Below are 21,064 nucleotides of genomic sequence, written 5' to 3' on the forward strand. Positions count from 1 at the left end.
TCCTTCCAAATTAGGACTTGGTCATGCTTAAGACATGTAGTATAGGTTTAGTTAAAATATTCATAATAAAGTGATGTAATCATCTGTTAATAAATGTTGTTAATAAATGTGATTAATAAAAGATTATACGTATTTTGAATTATGCAACATGCTACTCTCTCCATTGCCTAGGTGGTGGTGGGTCGTCTAGTATCTCCTAGCAAGTGGACCAGTGTTGTAGGAACCATCCCCCACGCCCCCTACACACGATTCATGGAATTTTGGTACCACTATGTGAGGAACCATGTTTCCTTAACACTCCCAAGGTGCTCCCTTGATGCTCCCTAGACACTTCCTAGATGCTTCCTAATGATAATGATAACTTCTTAAAGTAAAAGTGAAATGAATCGAGATGTTTGAGAGTGTTCCTAACCTCATGAGAAAATAGAATTTCATATCCCATTCAAAATTTAGCAAACTCGACATTTTTCAGGATTTCAAGATCAATGGGATTGTGGCATTTCATTAGATTATATCATGTATGTGGATATGTGATTGGAATTTAATCAAGAGCACCAAGCCCTATATGTACACCAGTGTTGGTGGTGTTGATTGTTGAACTCCTTTGTCATGGCCTAAGCAAAAATGTATTTTAAGGCTAGATTAGGCAGTTTGATAAAAATCGGGCAATGTTGACTAATGTCCTAGTAGAATTGAGTTAGAGGCAAAGGCTAGAAAAGAGGTGAAGAATCTAAATTCTAGATGATTGATGCTCAATTAATCATTAATGTACTATGGATGCCATTTCTATCTTGATTTATGTAAATATATTATGTAACTAATTTGGCATTCTAGATGTTTTTTAATATAAATACAATGATACACACACACAATTCTAGGACACTTCACTTCCGAGGATTTTTGGAAAATGACACTTGAACGCTTCGCTTCCAAAAGAATGCACCTACTTCATCCCCACTTCGTGGAACATTGTTGTGGACACTATAATGAGGCTTTCTACAACGCTACGAGTACACTTCGTGATGTTGTTGGTATTTGGGACTTCCCTTCATTACAAAAAATATGTGCTAACTGAACACACACTAGCATCAAAGGCTATCATTGGTCTCTAACTGGTAGAGTAGAGATGAGACTTACTTATATGATAATGTTCAAGGTTCCTATGTGATTACATGTCTTATTTGTAACTTCTAGTTTCTACGATCACCTTAGATGAGCAACCCAAGTCCATGTGGGTCCATATTCATCGTTGCCCCTCGAGAACTTTTCATTGTGGTCTAGTACTTTCTTCCAAGCCCCTTGCAATTGGCGCTTCGCCAAGATTTTTATGGGATCAGCCTATCGCCTAAATTCATTTAGCAATAGTCAATTTATTATGTTTGTGCCAATTCCTTGCATATATTGATTCACAATATCTATGATAGGCCAAGGATGCACTTTGTGCCGAAAAAATCAGTCTAACACCAAGGACCTTTACATTGTAAAGGTCATAGCTTATAAGACACACCTTATATAGCTTGGATAATCTCATGATCTATGGTTTCTTCTCTAGTTGTGTCATGTGTCCCCCATGACAAAGGAGACAGTGTAGTTGATTACATCCTAACCAAGTAGGAGCTCCTCACTTACATTCTTCATTATTTAGCATCTACCCCCCACAAATAGGCACCCTCCTTGATATTATCCACTTTGACTAAGAGTGTAAATATCTACACTCCCCCCTTCATCAATTGCTCCTTCCCCTCCACTAGTCCCTCAAGATAGACATTCCAAATACCAAATCGATGGAGCATCACTCTCTAGTCAAAACACCCCCACACCTCTAGGCCACAACACCCTTACAAAATTGTCATTCCAAGAAACAAGGAACTTGTTACACACCACGAGACTAGCAAACAACTCATCTCAAGCCAACCCTAAGGCAAGGCATCCCTTATTCAGTGTAGCCGAGCTTCCATCTACACTTTCTTCTCCACAACCTTGGATGTTAGGAGCAGTGTTGCAAACATCTCGATAACATCCTAATTTTATCTCAACATCAAGATTTTTGGCCTAGCCAATGTTTGCCGATTTTTACCAATATTTTGATGGTATCTTAATTTTGCCAATGTTTGTTGATTTTTACCGATATTTTCCCGATTTTTTGGTTTTCCAAACCCTTGCCGATTTATCCTGATGTTCGCAACATTGGTTAGGAGCATAAGGCTCCCTCACCCACCTTCCCACCCACAAAAGATCATACAACCAAGCTCCCTCAACCCCAACCCCAAAAATGCCACAAAGAACATCATCCACTAATTCACTAATCATTTCATAGTCAATGATTTTGATGGAGAGACTCGGTCCCCAAGGTAATCCACTACAGACCACTCCAACACCAATATCATCTCCTCTTGATGAGGATTTAGTGCCTCATGCTTCTATCACTTTAGCTCCTCCACATCTTTTTGTACCCATACATTCCTTGTTACACACTATGTTAGCTCTATTAGCATGTCATTTAATGGTCAATTTTGAGCTTAAAATCTTCTCTTTTGAGTCGATCTAAGAGTTGCTCTTGCACTTCCACATTGAGTTCTTGGACGTACTTTTTAGTACCACAGACCTGCTTTTGTAGTCTTTTGTTTAAGATTAATAAAGTTAATAAAAGCAACAGATAATAGGTGGTTAACTAGGTTAGTGAAAGCAAAATGGTGTTATGAACCCCACTACAATTCAAGTCTCCCAATGACATAGTTGCGCATGTGTTCTTGCCTATGTGAGCTTATACTTGCAAAAATGAGCACAGCCAAGTGCAAGTCCTGAGTGAATTAAACAAAATAGACACCCCACTCATAGTCTCTTAGATGAAGGAGGCTCTTTTGCGAACGAGTGGGGCCCAAGTGCAAGTCACCCCATTAATAGTCTCTTCTCTCTTAGATGAAGGAGGACTTTTTGATGTGGAAAGATGTTTTCAGCCCAACGTTGAATCTAGAACAAAGTAAAGGCCACTTGCTAGTGTTTATTAGAAGCTTTCGATCAAATATTTAAAAAAGTTTTGTGTAAATTAAACACATCTAGTCATTAAGGATGTCCTTGTTCATAAGTAGAGATCACTTTTACCAATGTATGAGCAATTCAACTCCCTCTCAATGTTAACTTGCATAATTGGCCATGGTTACAACATTTGGTAAAAGATGTAATTCCAACATATAAGAATAACATCTATAAAACAACACAAATTAAACAAAGATGAAAAAAGCAAAATATAATAATTCTAGGAATGGTCTTCAAGGGTTCTGTTGACGGTGTTAGAAATCCATCAACCAGGGGGGATCTCCCCGATATGAAGTCTCAATTAGACCTTACACCATTTGGAGTAGGAGCCCCAACTGGAAATAAGGTCAGTTGCCATAACTGTGATCTTAAGGATGTACCTTTGTTGTAATTAACAAATAAGAAGATATACAGATATCTTTGGTGACAGCAAGCAAATTTTGTATAATATCAGTTGCAATGCATAAGAAGTTATTTCACGCAAAGAAAAAAGAGTGAGCCTCTAAAAGAAAAGTAATAGTACTATCCTAAAAGAGACGCACAAACATATAAAAAATCGTTAGTTAGCCTGCAAAATAGTTCACAAGATAACAACGATCATGAAAGCAAATACAACACACATCCAACAAGAAACATACTAAAGTTAACGAAATAGTTCATTGACATTAGCATGAATGAAATAACATATATCGTAAACATTTAAAGAATAGTCTTACAACATCCATGATACATGCATGAAGGTGTGTTGGCTCTGAGAGCTTCTGATCATTAAGTGAAAGTTCCAAGTATACAATACAATGATATGACACTAGCCCCAATAGTGGAACATGAAGTTACTACTTGCTTCTCCAAAGAATGATACTCACTCCTATGCTAGACTAGAGAAACCAAGGTGAAAAATCCAAAGTCCAAAGTCCCTTCTCTTGAGCTATGAGGGTATATTTATAACAAATGAGGTGACTCTCCACCTCCCATGTGATTGTTGACCTCCCTCATGACTCTTGAGCTTCTACTATGACTTTTCGATTCTTATATGACCTTTGAGCTTCTACATGACTTCAGAGCTTTCTAGTGGCTCTTCACATTCCATGTGGGACCCTTGGTCTTCCACACATTTTACATCTTCTCATTTTTTAAAATACAATAATTACATCCACAAATGATATGGAAAAATACATTGACACATATGACTTTATGACGACACTTGGACAAGCCATGACTTGGCATTAATGACATGGAACTTCATTATGATGTGTCCAGGCCAAGCCTTTCTCCTAGTTGTCACCTTTGTATCTTCTTCATGATGGATCTTTGTTTGTACTTCATCTTCACCCTCCAAAGGGTTTAGATGAGTGTCGAAACCTTCCAAGTTAGCATGAGTTGCCATGTCTTTGTTTTGGTCCAAGATTCCTTTAGGTTCTTCATGATGGTCCCTTTGGTGCTTCTTCTCTGCAAGTGCTCTCTTGTAGCCTCTCCTTGGCTTCCTCCTTGAGCATCATCCTATCATGTCAAGATAACAATACCTGCAAATGGAATTCACTCATGACAAGACAACATTAATCCTGAAATCTCCTAGTCTATCTTGTTCCTTATGCAACATGTTGATCAAGTTGGGACAAAGTGCAAGACTAAGAAGGAGGCTCAGGGATTACGCAGTGCACAATTCCAAAAGGCAGTGATTAAGGTCTAGCCACTGTGACTGCACAATGCGCAGTGGCTCAGAAACTGGAAGACATAACTGTGCAGTTGAGGGAGACAATGATGCAGTGAAGCAAGCTTGCTCACTATGATTGCGCAATGCACAGCTCAGGGAAGACTGGGCCAAGTAATTACATAATTGTGCAGGTAAAGGAGGCAGTGAGGCCTGACTTTTGACTGAAACTGCGCAGTGCGCAGTGTAAGATTGCTTGGGAGAGAGAATTACGCAGTTTCGAAGGGCAGGAGGAAGAGACTAGGCATTGTGACTGCGCAATGCCCAGTCCTTGGAGGCAGTGATTGTGTAGCGCGCAGTTGCAGGAGACAAGGGATGTTGATCGGGGCCTGAGATTGCGCAGTTCATGGGGGCATGCTGAAGAGGAGACAAGGGATGTTGATTTGATTGGGGCTAGAGACTACGCAATGTGCAGTTCAAGGGGGCACGCTGAAGAGTGGTTGGTCAAGTAAGTTGCAAAGAGAGGAACAATTCAGAAATTGACTAAGTGTGGAATCAATGAGGTGAGAGGTGAAACTAGAACATGACTTGAACATGATCACACACTCAGAAACAATCAACCACATGACAATGAAGCACTTAACACCCAAAGTCAACATATACCCATTGAAACGACAACAAAACGACACTTAGGATACACTTTGCGACATAAGTGACAACAGCGACAAAACAGTGCACTAAGTTGTGGGAAAGTGTCTAGCGCATATTCTTATGATATATATGATCAGCGAATGCAGAAGAGTGCGCTAGAGCTGCCTCAAGTGGTGTGCTAAAATGCAACACATGTAGGAGTGAAAACAATCAAAAGCGACACTTGCAACAGTAATAAAAAGTGAAAACAACACTTGCAAAAGCTAAAGAAAGTGAAAGTGACACATGCTAAAGCAAAGAGAAAGCAAAAGCGACACTTATGAAAGTAAAAGCAAGCAAAAACAATTAGAAACAAAAGTGAAAGTGACACTTCCAAAAATAAAGGTGCGCAAAAGCGACAGTTGAGAAAACTCATTGAAATGAAGATACAATGCAACCAAGAGCGAGAGAGAGACTGTCAAGTGATATTGCACACTGCCTATTGGCATAGATTGTGCAGTCACCGTGCAAACACTGTAACTAAACATTGTGCAAGCACTATTCCTAGAGATTGTGCAAGCCTTACTTTCAATAACTGCCCAATGGCTATTCTCAAGGATAGACATTGGTTACTAAGCTTGCTAGGAAGGGGTGTGCTTATGGATACATCAAACACTGAGCATGTGTAAGCAAGTGATTTTGACAGTTAGAATCTCAGCAGAAGACTTAAACACTTAGCAGAACATCTACCAATCATGAAGCGACAGTGGAGGAGCTTGAAATGACAGATCATAAAGTCATAGGTAAGCTCTAAAATTCAAGTGTAGGCAAAATTTTGGAGGGTGTTTATCGCAGTGACAAAAGGTTCCTAAAGACTAAATATGCCATGGTGGCAAACACAATGACTAAGATTGGTTTAGGTCATGCTTCATTAGCCTTCCTAGATGTAGCTACTCGCCTAGATGCCCCCAAGTTTCACAATGCCACAAGCCAAATGGCCCCTCAAAGTTCATGCAATACTTCACCATCTTTGCGTTGCCCTACAAATATCCTAAAGGTGATGTGATGAATGAAAAGAGACACAGATAGTAAATCCATCCACCCTCTCCCAAAAATGTTGAGGCTATCCACAAGGTTGTAGCCCAAACAAAAAAAACTATCGATATCTCTAATTCCTACAACCTTTCAAGGGAACACTAAGGCCCTTGTCCTCTCAATACTTGCATACTTAAAAGTAGTAACAAAAGAGAGCAAAATGCTAAGGGGAATGGAGAGAGATGTGGCCACCAATCCACTCTCATACTTGTGATTGAGACTATTAGTGGAAACATCAAGTCTCTTGTAATACCTTGCTCCTTCGAAATATTGGTAAAGAATAGAAAACTTTCACTTTGCCCCATTCCATTAGATCGATATCTCTAATTCCTACAACCTTTCAAGGGAACACTAAGGCCCTTGTCCTCTCAATACTTGCATACTTAAAAGTAGTAACAAAAGAGAGCAAAATGCTAAGGGGAATGGAGAGAGATGTGGCCACCAATTCACTCTCATACTTGTGATTGAGACTATTAGTGGAAACATCAAGTCTCTTGTAATACCTTGCTCCTTCGAAATATTGGTAAAGAATAGAAAACTTTCACTTTGCCCCATTCCATTAGATCCCTCATTGAGAGGAATATTTTTGGAGAAATCAAAGAATACATCACCTCTAAATTTAATTCAAAGCTCCTACTAGGAAATATGGGAAATTACACTATAGATTTATCAATCAACAGTTTTTGGGCATCTTCAACAATGTTCCTAAACATCGGTTATGGTAAAGCTCATGTCCTCAAGATTGCTTCGATCATTTATTTCAAGGACTCCAAAGAAAGGAGCCCAAGTATTAAACAGACACCTATAACAAGTATGGTGAGACTTTCAAATCTCCCCCAACATTTATGGAAGAAAGAGGTTATGGAAAAAATCACAAATTCATTAGCAACAATGAGAATATAGAAAATAACAACATATTTACTTGTCCGAGATTTTCTATCCTAAATTAGACCAAACTAAAGGTTTGCCAAGCAAAGTACAACTATTAGTGACTACAAGTGGACTGAACAACTAAATTATAAAAATACAACATTCAAATGTAGGACTTGCCATGAAGTTACTTGTCACCCATTTTCTATCCAAAAGTAGACCAAAGTAAAGGTTTGCCAAGTAAAAGTACAAATATTGGTGACTAGAAGTGGACTCAACAACTAAATTATAAAAATACAACATTCAGATGTAGGACTTGCCATGAAGCGAGCCGTCTATGAAAATTCTAGCCTAAAATGGAAACGATAACATAGGGCATGAAGAGTTTCGTGTTGAGCACAATCATGTCAACACAAGATATTTTCCAAAAGGTTAAGAGGAACAGAATGAATTAAACTAACTAAGAATGCAAATTAAATAAGGAATGAAACACAAAGAAGAAACAACTACTTCTAGTAAAAGAAACAAGTTATCAAACTTGAAGAATTAAGTGAAATGTGTAGTTGACAACCAAAATCATGAAATAGCGTAGTTTCTAAAGGAAATATGCTAGAACCTTTCATACTTTTGATCAACCCCAGATCGCTTATTTCCATACCCTCTACCCTCCACTCCAGTTACATCCCTTGTTTATCAAGCGGACCCTACAACTAACATTGTTGGTGCTTTCCAATGCAATTATTTTGTACTTCATACAGCTGGAAATTCAATGTTGTTTTGTTAACATATAACCTCCCCTTTCTTTTAGTCGATCAGTTAACCTCAAACCAAGTCATTCTAGCTCCTATCAAACTAAGTAGTGCAACCCTTCAAGATATACTACAATTATGCTTTTCGGGCGTTGGCTTAGGGAGTGCACGGTAGAAACAGAAATATCAATATGTCCAAGAGTCCTCCCTTGAGAGATGGCTATTAGCTTTTGGGGTTATTCCAATTAGGGAGATTCATAAACTTTTAGAAATATGGTGTACGCTCATCCCCTAGATGGTTCAAAATGGCTTGGCATATTGGAGATGGCATGTGATGGATTTTGCACAGTGGGGATAGCTTGCTTAGCAATTGCTTGACCTTAATTAAGCACTAGCTTCGTATTCTTCCCTAAAGTGTTCTCTTGATAGCTTGGGGGCCGACCTTCATGATGGCCACATGGAGAGGTTTACTCGCTTGGAGAATGCCCTACAGGAGGTGGAGCATCGTGCATATTGGAGGAGGCAATCGAGCCTTAGATAGCATGGGATGGCTTGGATTCTTATTTGATGACTAGAGTTGACTAGAGGATGCCCGCACTATGGCATTATTCTTGCAAGCATAATGTTGACCTAGGGCAGTATAGGGTGATTCATGAGCTTTCAAGAACATGGTTATGTTCAACCCCTAGATGGTTCAAGATGGCTTAACACATGGGAGATGGTCTGCACTGGATTTTGCACAATGCGAATAGCATGCTCAAGTATTGCTTGATCTTAGTTGTGTTAGATTGGTATGTTTCCTAATGCGTTGGAGTTCTCTTGATAGCTTGGGGTCAACCTTCATGATGGCCAAGTGGAGAGGCTCACTTGCTTGGAGAATGCCCTACTTAGGAAGAAAAGCATTGTGCGTCTTAAAAGGAGGGCATTGAGCCCTATATAGCATCAGGTGGCTTGGATTCCTACTTAAAGGCTTGAAGTTGAATGAAAGACGCTTGTGTTATGACATTTTTCTTACAAGGGTAATTGATCAAGTGGACTATGTGGCTTAGGAGTAGTGATGGAGTTTGAAGCCTTATTAGGAAGGGGTGTGGCTTAGGAGTAGTGATGGAGTCTGAAGCCTTATTAGGAAGGGGTGTGGACACACCTTGTGTCACTACATCATCTTGGATGCCTTAATGTGTATAAAATCACCTTGAAACATGATGTGTGTACACTTCGTGTGGAGAAATTCACTCATGTTGCCTTGCATCAGCTTATTGTAGGTTGCTTGTAAAGGCCTCGGAGCACATTGTATTGTTGGCCTCCCTTAACTTCAGATCTACCAAGTGAAAAGAGATTTGATTCCTCTCGATTCTTAGTAAATCCAAAGATAAGATGGATCTACACTGGTATATTTTATTATTTCTATGAAGTAACATGCTCTATTAAATTTCCATAATAGCATGGGCTAAAAAGTTCTTTTCTTTTAAATCAATTATTTAGTGGATGTACAGTTGTGTCATTCTGCTAGACGGCTATTACCAGTTAAACCATAATATACGCACACAGAGGGCACATACCAGGATACCACCGGTGGATCATTTGACAATTGTATATGCAAACAAAGGGCACTGCACATACACCATATGCAAATGGTGGGCATTTTATTGACAACAAAAGAAACAAACTGGATCAAAATGGAGATCCATAGACTACCCAAACATACAGTTGGAGTACGTTGAACAAAAGAAACAAACTGGATCAAAATGGAGATCCATAGACTACCCAAACATACAGTTGGAGTACGTTGACCATATTACCCGCTTTTATGTGTCCCTCAACATCTCCTTTGCTAAGGACTAAAGGAGAGATTGAAACTCAATTATTAAATAGCGACTACGTCGATTGATGAATATACAATTTGAAATTTAATGAATTTATATGACCCCAATGTAAATCCGTGCAATTTCAAACTTTAGGAATGAAATTTTGTGAACGTGGCGGCTTAACATATGCAAACCTAACCTAATTTCCACAATTTTTTTGAGTTTCACCAAATTTTGAACCCTTCAAATTCAGTGAACCCTCTCACGACATATCATCTTGTGACATATAACAAGATATGTGAACTTTATCTTGAAAATATTAATGAGGTTTTCAACCATGCAAACCTCACCGAATTTCCCCAATTTTTTTGAGGTTAACCAAATTTCGAACCCTTCAAATTACATGAACCCTCTTGTGACATAGCAAGCTAAGTGAACTTTATCTTGAGAATATTAATGAAGTTTTGAGCCATCCAAAACTTGGGCAATTTCCAGCTTCATTTTGAGAATATTGATGAAGTTTTCAGACATCCAACACTAGAACAATTTCCAACTTCATTTTGAGAATATTAATGAAGTTTTCCGTCATCCAAACCTTGTGCACTTCCCAAATTTGATTTTCAATTATACATGTTATTCATGTAATGTTATTTACAACTATTACATCTTGATGATTTGGCACAAGTAAAAAGACAATTTGTTGAGTGATTGAAATCATCATTGAAGAATCGGAGGACTATTTTACTGCTGTTATATCTGTCGTTTTACTGCTGTTATAACTGCTGTAGAAGTGAATTTTCAGATCTGGTTTATGTGAGACAAGTTGCCCTGCAGGGTTAAAAAAGTTGCCCTGCAGGGTTAAAAAGACATTTTGTTGAGTGATTTGAGGTCGACATTGAAGAATCTGAGGACTATTTTTCTGCTGCTATATCTGTCATTTTACTACCAATATAACTGCTATAAAAGTAATTTTCAAATCTGGTTTATGTGAGATAAGTTGCCCTAGACGGTTGAAACTTTTCTAGACAGTTTGGTACCTTTTCTCCTTGGATTGCCTAGGAGAATGGGCTATTAGAAAGTGAAATATTGTTCTCTTTGCATCGCTGTTTTATTCTCTATTTCATAACAGCCCTATGGCTGAAAATTCACAAGGTTAAGATCCAGGGACCTAGGAAACCTCTATTTCATAATAGCCCTATGGCTGAAAATTCACAACGCGAAGGTCCAGGGATCCAGGAGGATTCTCTATTTCATAATAGCTCTATGGCTGAAAATTCAATTAATACTTAATTTTAAGTTGACTCCGTTGGAAAAGATAAATGAAGTAAAAAATATTTAGACACAAAACTTTCAAAGGTTTGGCAATTTCATTGGAACACTAGCAATGAATCCTCAAACAGGCTTACAAAGAGAATTTAAAAATGCTTTTTCTCAAAAATTTTGAGGCCATAAAACCTTGAAATGGGTTGCCAAGAGAAGAGAGAAGTTTTGTCAAAAACATCACAGATAAATTCATCACGAGGCTACATGTGCACTCCTGTGTGGTGGCCTTAAGCTGTCACCTCAAGGGCCCTTTACACCAGGCTTTGACGTTGCCTTGAAATAAAATTAAGAAAATATTGAGGCCACATTATATACTTGTAATTTTGTATAATTCCTACCACTAGGAGCTCTTCTTAGCCTTTCACCGGGCATGCACGTTGCCTTAAAGATAAGAGTAAGAAAATGTTTAGGCCACATTATATACTTTTTAATTTTGCAAGAAGTTCTCTCACTAGGAGTTCTTCAAAATGATTAAGAAGTTAACATGTAATAACTGTATTAAGATCATATACACTAATTTATATCGATCTTAACCCCAGATATGATTAAGCAGTTAATATGTAATAACTGTATTAAGATCATATACACTAATCTATGTCGATCTTAAACCGAGATATATCGAGCATTAAGAAGTATATCAAATAACTGGAAGTGCAAACCTTTTTTAAAGTGTAAAAAGATGAAGAAAAGGTTTGCATTTAGTATCATTTGCACTATGCAAGTATAATTCTTATGATATATATTGAATGTTATTTAATCACACCCCCAGTCTTGCATTGCTCTTCCCCTTCACAATTGAATAGATAATTTCTCTCTTCCAGCATAATATCGAACATCATCCTTATTATAAATAATGAATGCTGTCCATTAACACTCCCTCAGTCTTGCAGTGCTCTTCTCCTTCACAGTTGAAGGATAATTTCTCTATTTCAGCATAAAATTAAGTATCATTTGCACTCCAGCATAAAATTGAGTATCATTCTTATAATAAATATTGAATGCTATATAATTACACTCCCTCAGTCTTGCAGTGCTCTTCCCTTTCACATTTGAAATGGAATTTCTCTGTTCTTTCCTTCTATAAGCTCAGCATGTAAAGAACGCATTTGAAGTGTTTGAAAGTTCATGTAAGATATAACACGGGACAAAGTTTTGAGTAAGGTAATCCACATGTTTCACACATTCAAATATCAAATTGAATCTCTCTTATCTGTCGGAATATTTTTTGCAAATCCTCACTGAATAGGCCAAATGATCATTGTCCACTAAATTTATCTCTGAAACTCATATATGCATCTAAAATAATATCCAAATGCTTTCAATCCCACACCTTTAAAAGGATCTACTTCTATAAACAATATCAATGCAAAAAGCTGTAAATTAAACAATACCGAGGGACCAGCAAGCAGAGAGGTTCCGGAATCCACAATGGCAGCACAACCTCCACTGCAAAATCCTGTAAACAACAAATCCTGCTTTCATAAAAGACTCCAAGAAACGCTTTACCATTTATCGGACATGCAGAACTCTGAAGCTAAATAAGTTTAAAAAATATCCTTGAGCATTTTCTCACCTGTTGATTGACCAGCTATGAGGAAGTCCCCCATGTCAAACTGTACCAAGAAAAAAAAAAAAGTAAAAGGAGAGAGAGTAAGAAACCAAAAAAAAAGGGTAAAGAGATTAACCAAAACAAAAAAACGTATAGAGAATATCTTCTTTGAATATAAGGTCATGATCATTATGACCTACCTGCCAGTAACCTTCACGTGTGACTGGAACATAAGTGTGTTTACCCTGGAAATGATTGGGATCTACACCACCAAAGACAATTTCTCCGCCCTCTTCATCATCCACTTTTCGATTCATCCAGAAAGAGAAAACAGGTTCTTTGATTAGGCCCTGGTTAACCATATTATACCTGCTCCGAAGCACAAGCTATATATATCAGCCAAGTGCACTTTCAATAATTCATTCAAATTCAAGGCCCAGAACCTTCCTTTATAAGATGTAACTCAGCACAAACTGTTCCAATATTCGAACAATGCACTAGTAAAACCAAATCAAGGCAGTCTGCAGACTATAAAAGAAATGTGGCCAACCAACTTTGTACTCTGGCCAACTGCAAGCAGGAATAGGTAATTTATTCTGCTAGCCAAAGTAGCTTAATCTATAATACATTGTAGGTTATAGCGACTGGTATACCGTATATCTTCACATTGTAATGAATATGAATCAGGGACAGTAAGATCACACTGGCCAATCATGTGATGGCTATTTACTTGAGGTTTCGAAAATGACGTAACACAGTTGAAACAGCATGGCCTGGGCTGATGCCTCAACTATAATTCATTTTATAAAATGAGGGAAAATATACAAGTACCAGGATGGAATTGAAGAAGCCATAGGACTGGCAAGATATTGGATGTTGCTATCAAACAACAACATTATTCGAATCAACAGAGTAAACATGGCAAAGGAACTATATGATACATTCCCTATTACCAGAGGGATATGGATAGCGAGAACCAAACCATAAGGAGAATATACAAGGAAACCAATACTATTTGAGAATCTGCTTATAATAAAGTTAAGAATAGCATGTGAAAGAATATCAATTTGCTTAACGGATACTCCTCGAAGATATCAAAAAAAAAAGACATATTGTTAAAATTGCCAACTAGAGCCAAACTCCATGTGGGTCTACTTATTCATGGCAGCTGATATTTTTCTTGGATTCCTCTCGTCGAAAGGTGTAGGATTGATCTAAAGATCATCCGATTCCTATAAGTATTCGTAGGATTGATCTAAAGATCATCCGATTCCTATAAGTATTCATGGAAATATGAATTTATTTGTGTTATGGGGCAATTCATCAAGGTCGGCCAGCAACCAAATTGCTGCCTCATCCTCAACGAAGCACTATAAATAAAGGTGACTTTCCAGTCATTTCACAGACCTCTTGTGATCTCTTCCTCTCCACTTGTCTTTGGGGTTTGGTGGGAGGAGAGATCTTAAGATGATACGCTGCCCTAGAAGAAGCCCTAGACCCTAATGCTGTCATGGAGGAGACACAGCTTCTTATATGCTGTCAAGGAGAAGCCCTAGACGTGGGGCTGAAAGGGTTTTCTAAGGAGACCTACGCTGCCCTAAATTACAGTTCATAAAGCCAGCCTTAACACTGGTATGGAGAAGCCACTTGATGCCCTAATATGCTGTCTAATACGCAGCAAGAAGAGGCACTTAACACAGTCATGAACACAGCTAAAGGGAGATCCACAAAAGCCCTAACCGTAGTCCTCTATACACAGCTAATCACAAGGCATAACGTAGACCCCAATATGCTGTCCTATAAGCAGCAAGAAGAGGAGCTTTGCTGTCCCTAACACAGTCATGGAAGGAGGTTAAACGCAGGCCTTATCTGCTGGCCTTATTCCACTCATACGCTGGAAAGAACACAGCTCTAACACTGCCCTAAATGTAGTCATGGAATCACAGCAAGGATTGGACAAAAACGCAGGTCTATGACTGACATCTAGACGCTGATTTAGGAGAGTCATATTATGCCCTAGCCACAGAGAATAGGAGGGCTTATGAGTGTATAATGGAGGCCTAAAAGACAGGCCCTAACGCTCTGTAAAAAAGCTCAATGCAGGCTTGAATAAGGGCACCTATGTGCAGTCCTAAGGAAAGTCATAAATGCTGTTACAGTCTCAGTATATACTACAGACTTGGGTATAGAATCTCGGTGACTAGGTGCAGTCATAGAAGGAGCTTAGACAGCATAAATTTGACAGTGGTGCAGCCTCAAGGATAAGTTGTTCAAGGGTCAAGATATTTGGGTGCTGTGTGTAGACCTATCTTGCTGCTGAGCTAGGCTGCAGGCCATAGCCAGCAGCATAGAACTTTAAGGGTTGCACTAATCAGTGGCAGTGCTGGAACCTCTCTTGGATCACTGCAGTCTTTGAGTTGTTGACTGTATCAAGGACTAACATGATGTAGGTGACATCAATGATGTTGAGAACAGCTCAGTGATATTTGGGTGCAGCACCGAGACGATGAAGTACAGCATGATGATGAATGCTGCAGCATGATGGGCATGGTAGTGAGGAGCAGCATAGTGATGACAGCAGCTCAGTGATTAGGTGCAGCACAGTGACGGGTGCAGCATGATAATGAGGTGCAGCACAGTGTTGGGCGCAGCATGGTGATGGAGTCACCTTGTAGGATCAGTTGAAGCAGTATGTCTTCACCGGACTTCAGATCAGCTACCTCATGTGTTATCTTCATAGAGAAGATCTCTGCTCTTATTTTGATAAGTCAAAATGTTGACTTCTGATGTATATGTACTACCTCTCTCAGTTGAAGTAGTATGTCTTCACCGGAGTTGAGATCAGCTACCTCATGTGTTATCTTCATAGAGAAGATCTCTGCTCTTATTTTGATAAGTCAAAATGTTGACTTCTGATGTATATGTACTATCTCTCTCAGTTGAAGCAGTATGTCTTCACCGGAGTTCAGATCAGCTACCTCATGTGTTATCTTCATAGAGAAGATCTCTGCTCTTATTTTGATAAGTCAAAATGTTGACTTCTGATGTATATGTACTATCTCTCTCTGCGGAAATATTGAAGAACATAAGAAGAATTGATCAAGGGTTTCCCCACATTGGGGTTTGTACCTGGATGGCACCACATCTTGTGTCCTCTCGTCTTGGCTTGTTTTCTGTGATTTATGTTTATGTTCTATCTGCGTTTTACTATCATGCTAAATGTGATTGCTAATCTGGAATTGATATTGAGCTAATATGGGAAATTGAAATAAATTTGCTCTCAACATAGAACATACCTAAAATTAACATGGTATCAGAGCTGAGGTGAAGACAAAGCCCAAGCAAGAGTGAAAGAGCAATCACTTCTGATGTATATGTACTATCTCTCTCTGCGGAAATATTGAAGAACATAAGAAGAATTGATCAAGGGTTTCCCCACATTGGGGTTTGTCCCTGGATGGCACCACATCTTGTGTCTTGGCTTGTTTTCTGTGATTTATGTTTATGTTCTATCTGCGTTTTACTATCATGCTAAATGTGATTGCTAATCTGGAATTGATATTGAGCTAATATGGGAAATTGAAATAAATTTGCTCTCAACATAGAACATACCTAAAATTAACATGGTATTAGAGTTGAGGTGAAGACAAAGCCCAAGCAAGAGTGAAAGAGCAATCACCGAAGACAATTGGTCAAGGTCAAAAGACTCAATGGGTTCCTCATCCCACTTCAAATTCACCAAGGGTGAAGTCGAATCAAGAAGATTATCAGAGTGGCGCAGCGGAAGCATCTGGTGGCCTACCTAAAGGTCACTTCAATGGGAAGTCCAGATCTAAGGATGGAAGGAAAGGCAGATACCTTGCTTGCAATGAGTTTGGCCATTATGCGAATGAGTGTCCGAATAGAAGGGACACATCACTTGATCATGATAACAATCATTCCAAGGCCATCTTCAATGATTGAAGGAATGACAGGTACAATGGCAAAGGAAAAAGGAATGCAGGTCATCAGGAAAATGGCCGACTCTTCAAGAAAGCAAGGAACTCCAGGTATGAAGAATCAAATGTTGTTTATGATAAGCAAAAGGAATATTATCTTATATTGGCCCTCTCTACTACTTCTCCGGACTCTTTGTGAATCTGGCTTATTGATAGTAGTGCTTCACGGCACTTCATCGGAGAGAAGGAAACAATCGTGGAGATTGTACTTGGAGTCAATGCCACCTATCCCGGAAAGGGTGTTAAGCACCGTTGAGGCCAAATACATAGCTGTAAGTATGGCCTCGTGTGAAGTTGTCTAGTTGTGGAAGCTCTTCAGTGAGTTGTTTGGACACGTGTTGGATACCATTGTGATCTTCTATGACAACCAGAGGGGGATTCGATTGTTGAAGAATCCTGTGATCGCTCCAAGCATAAACATCAAGTACCACTTTATCTGGGATATGGTACATCAAGGAGCAAGAAGACTCCATCGCATTGGGACTAATGTGCAGGTCGCCAATATTCTGTCGAAGGCCCTGGGAAAGGTCAAATGCTTGACTTTCTGAGAACGACTAAGAGTCGTGGAGAGACTCTCTCCTAAGGGTCCTGTATGATATGGACATTGAGCTCTGGGAGCTCCGAGGGGCTTGGGGGTACATCTTGGAGCGATGAGCAACCATAGGGTGAGTGGTTCAGCCTTCACCTAGTTGTCACCTATGTAGGCAAGATGAATGGTTCATCCTTCTCCTGCTGAGACACAATCATAGGGTGAGTGGTTCAGCCTTCCCCTAGTGATTTGTTGTGTACAGAGTGAGTGGTTCAACCTTCCCTAGGATACCCCTGGCAACATGTAGGCAGGATGAGTGGTTCGTCCTTCTCTTGCTGAGACATCCTACCCATGCAGTCTGGGACTCATGGGAAGTACCTCTCATCTGGCCAATGAGTAGGGAAATGAGGAGAGGGACCATAGTAGCATCGATGGACGCATCGTGTTACTACCGTACTCCCTATGCTAGGATGATATTGATCTGGGATCAATTGGAACCGACTTCGGGTCAATAAGAGTGATATAACTCACTCTCTTTTGGAACTAATTTCGGATCAATAAGAGTGGTATGATACATTCTATTTATTGGAACTGACTTCGGGTCAGTAAGAGTGGTATGAGACACTCTCTTTTATATGGGACTGACTTCGGGTCAGTAGAGGATGGTATGATACATTCTCGATCACTTCTTCTTCTTAGTTCAGCAGAACAGTGCATGGCACTGATGGCAGAGATGGTACAGTCTGGCTGATGGATTAACAGATGGAGTTCTCCCTAGTTGAGAGTGAGTGTAAAAATTGGCAACTAGGGCCAAACTCTATGTGGGTCTACTTATTCATGGCAACTGATATTTTTCTTGGATTCCTCTCATCGAGAGGTGTAGGATTGATCTAAAGATCATCCGATTTCGATAAGTATTCATAGAGATACGAATTTATTTGTGTTATGGGACAATTCGTCAAGGTCAACCAGCAACCAAATTGGCCCCTCTCATCCTCAACATAGCACTATAAATAAAGTTGACTTTCAAGTCATTTCACACACCTCTTTCTCTTGGATTCCTCTCGTCGAGAGGTGTAGGATTGATCTAAAGATCATCGGATTCTGATAAGTATTCATGGAGATACAAATTTATTTGTATTATGGGACAATTCGTCAAGGTCAGCCAGCAACCAAATTGCCCCCTCTCATCCTCAATGTAGCACTATAAAATTTAAATAAAGGTGACTTTCAAGTCATTTCACGCACCTCTTGTGATCTCTTCCTCTCCACTTGTCTTTGAGTTTTGGTGGGAGGAGAGATCTTAATCTAGAAGAAGCCCTAGACCCTAATGCTGTAATGGAGGAGACAGCTTCTTATACGCTGTCAAGGAGAAGCCCTAGACGTGGAGCTGAAAGGGTTTTCTAAGGAGATCTACGCTGCCCTAAATTACAGTCCATAAAGCCAGCCTTAACACTGGTATGGAGAAGCCACTTGATGCCCTAATACACTGTCTAATACACAGCAAGAAGAGGCACTTAACGCAGTCATGAACACAGCTAAAGGGAGATCCACAAAAGCCCTAAACGCAGTCCTCTATACACAACTAATCACAAGGCATAACGTAGACCCCAATACGCTGTCCTATACGCAGCAAGAAGAGGGACTTCACTGTCCCTAACACAGTCATGGAAGGAGGTTAAACGCAGGCCTTATCTGCTGGCCTTATTCCACTCATACACTGGAAAGAACACAACTCTAACGCTGCCCTAAATGCGGTCATGGAATCACAGCAAGGATTGGGCAAAAATGCAGGTCTATGACTGACATCTAGACGCTGATTTAGGAGGGTCATATTATGCCCTAGCCGCAGAGAATAGGAGGGCTTATGACTGTATAATGGAGGCCTAAAAGACAGGCCCTAACGCTGTGTAAGAAGGCTCAATGCAGGCTTGAATAAGGGCACCTATGTGCAGTCCTAAGGAAAGTCATACACGTTGTTACAGTCTCGGTATATACTACAGACTTGGGTATAGAATCTCGGTGACTAGGTGCAGTCATAGAAGGAGCTTAGACAGCATGGATTTGACAGTGGTGCAGCCTCAAGGATAAGTTGTTCAAGGGTCAAGATATTTGGGTGTTGTCTGTAGACCTCTCTTGCTGCTGAGCTAGGCCGCAGGCCATAGCCAGCAACATAGAACTTTAAGAGTTGCATTAATCAGTGGCAGTGCTGGAACCTCTCTTGGATCACTGCAGTCTTTGAGTTGTTGACTGTATCAAGGACTAACATGATGTAGGTGACATCAATGATGTTGAGAACAACTCAGTGATATTTGGGTGCAGCACCAAGACGATGAAGTACAGCATGATGATGAATGCTGCAGCATGATGGGCATGGTAGTGAGGAGCAGCATAGTGATGAGATCAGCTCAGTGATTAGGTGCAGCACATTGACGGGTGCAGCATGATGATGAGGTGCAGCACAGTGATGGTTTCAGCATGGTGATGGAGTCACCTTGTAGGATCAGTTGAAGCATTATGTCTTCACCGGAGTTCAGATCAGCTACCTCATGTGCTATCTTCATAGAGAAGATCTCTGCTCTTATTTTGATAAGTCAAAATGTTGATTTCTGATGTATATGTACTATCTCTCTCTCTGCTGAAATATTAAGAACATAAGAAGAATTGATCAAGGGTTTCCCCACATTGGGGTTTGTCCCTGGCTGGCACCACATCTTGTGTCCTCTTGTTTTGGCTTGAATTATGTTTATGTTCTATCTGCATTTTACTATCATGCTAAATGTGATTGCTAATCTGGAATTGATATTGAGCTAATATGCAAAATTGAAGTAAATTTGCTCTCAGCATAGAACATACCTAAAATTAACACATATTTTTCTACAATTGAAAAGATGTTTGCGGCAACCCCTGGGATATCTAAGGTTATGTGAGAGGCACTCAGGTTCATTTCTTGTTTTGTATTAATTATGATAATCAAATATCCTGGTCAACCGTTTGTATTCTATGTTTATTTACAAGACAACGACAAGATATTATGACATAAAAACTGTTAATCTTGCAGAACTGATATCTGCTTGATTTTATCTAAATTCCAACTAGTGTAACCCAAAAAACAACAATAAATAGTAAATAGCTTACCAGACTGGCACAACATTGCCTACTGAGATTTTCTGAAAGCCAAGCCCAAGGATACCATCAAATTTTGCAGCTAGGAAGGTAAGGCCTGGCTCTTGTGTGACTTCAGCAAAAACCTGCACCACAATTAATATGTAGATTACTTAAAGTTTGAGAACATTGAAAGGGAAAGTGATTAAGATTGCTAACGAATTATAAGGACAAACAAGATAAACATGCCAGCAACCTGATCTTTAACTACAAGTTCCCCTGCAGTCACGTGATCTTGACCCAAATATCCAGATACCGAGCCACTTCCATACTGAATACTAAATGGTTTACCTACACAAAACAGAAATATAATGAGTACCACCCATACAATCTCTTCAGTTAAGACTTAAGCTATGATGCATATTAAAAAATATCAAAATTCTATGTTTCTTCCAACACCCATTCTTTTCCTAGAATTATTCTCATATATCCACATGTGAAAACCATATAAGATGAAATCAGATAATGTTATTAATATCTGAACAAATGACCACAAGAGTAGGTCAATGGGACTGAAAAGTACATCCAGCAAAGAAAAGTTCAAAGTTCAATGTGAGTATGTGAACAACTACTCCTAGAGCAAAAGGAGAAAGAACTGTAAATACAGGAAGATATCTAAATGCGGAAGTACATGGTAAAGTCATAGAAACTCAGATAAGTTCAA

General features: G+C 39.4%; 1 protein-coding gene across 1 annotated transcript in view; it reads right to left on the reverse strand.

Moving 5' to 3' along the window:
- The window catches only part of LOC149140218 (cyprosin-like), a 49,667-nt gene that overhangs the window by 14,551 nt on the left and 14,052 nt on the right, over positions 1 to 21,064 (reverse strand). Inside the window, exons 4-8 of the mRNA XM_089446525.1 lie at positions 20,597 to 20,691; positions 20,374 to 20,486; positions 12,909 to 13,077; positions 12,733 to 12,772; positions 12,551 to 12,615 (exon numbers count right to left, since the gene is read on the reverse strand). Coding sequence (XP_089302651.1) covers positions 12,551 to 12,615; positions 12,733 to 12,772; positions 12,909 to 13,077; positions 20,374 to 20,486; positions 20,597 to 20,691 — 482 coding nt within the window. The remainder of the gene's footprint in view (positions 1 to 12,550; positions 12,616 to 12,732; positions 12,773 to 12,908; positions 13,078 to 20,373; positions 20,487 to 20,596; positions 20,692 to 21,064) is intronic.

The sequence above is a fragment of the Pinus tabuliformis genome, chromosome X (genome assembly GCF_031772625.1).
Source record: "Pinus tabuliformis cultivar Carrire ecotype Pingquan chromosome X, CPIR1, whole genome shotgun sequence".
Taxonomy (NCBI): domain Eukaryota; kingdom Viridiplantae; phylum Streptophyta; class Pinopsida; order Pinales; family Pinaceae; genus Pinus; species Pinus tabuliformis.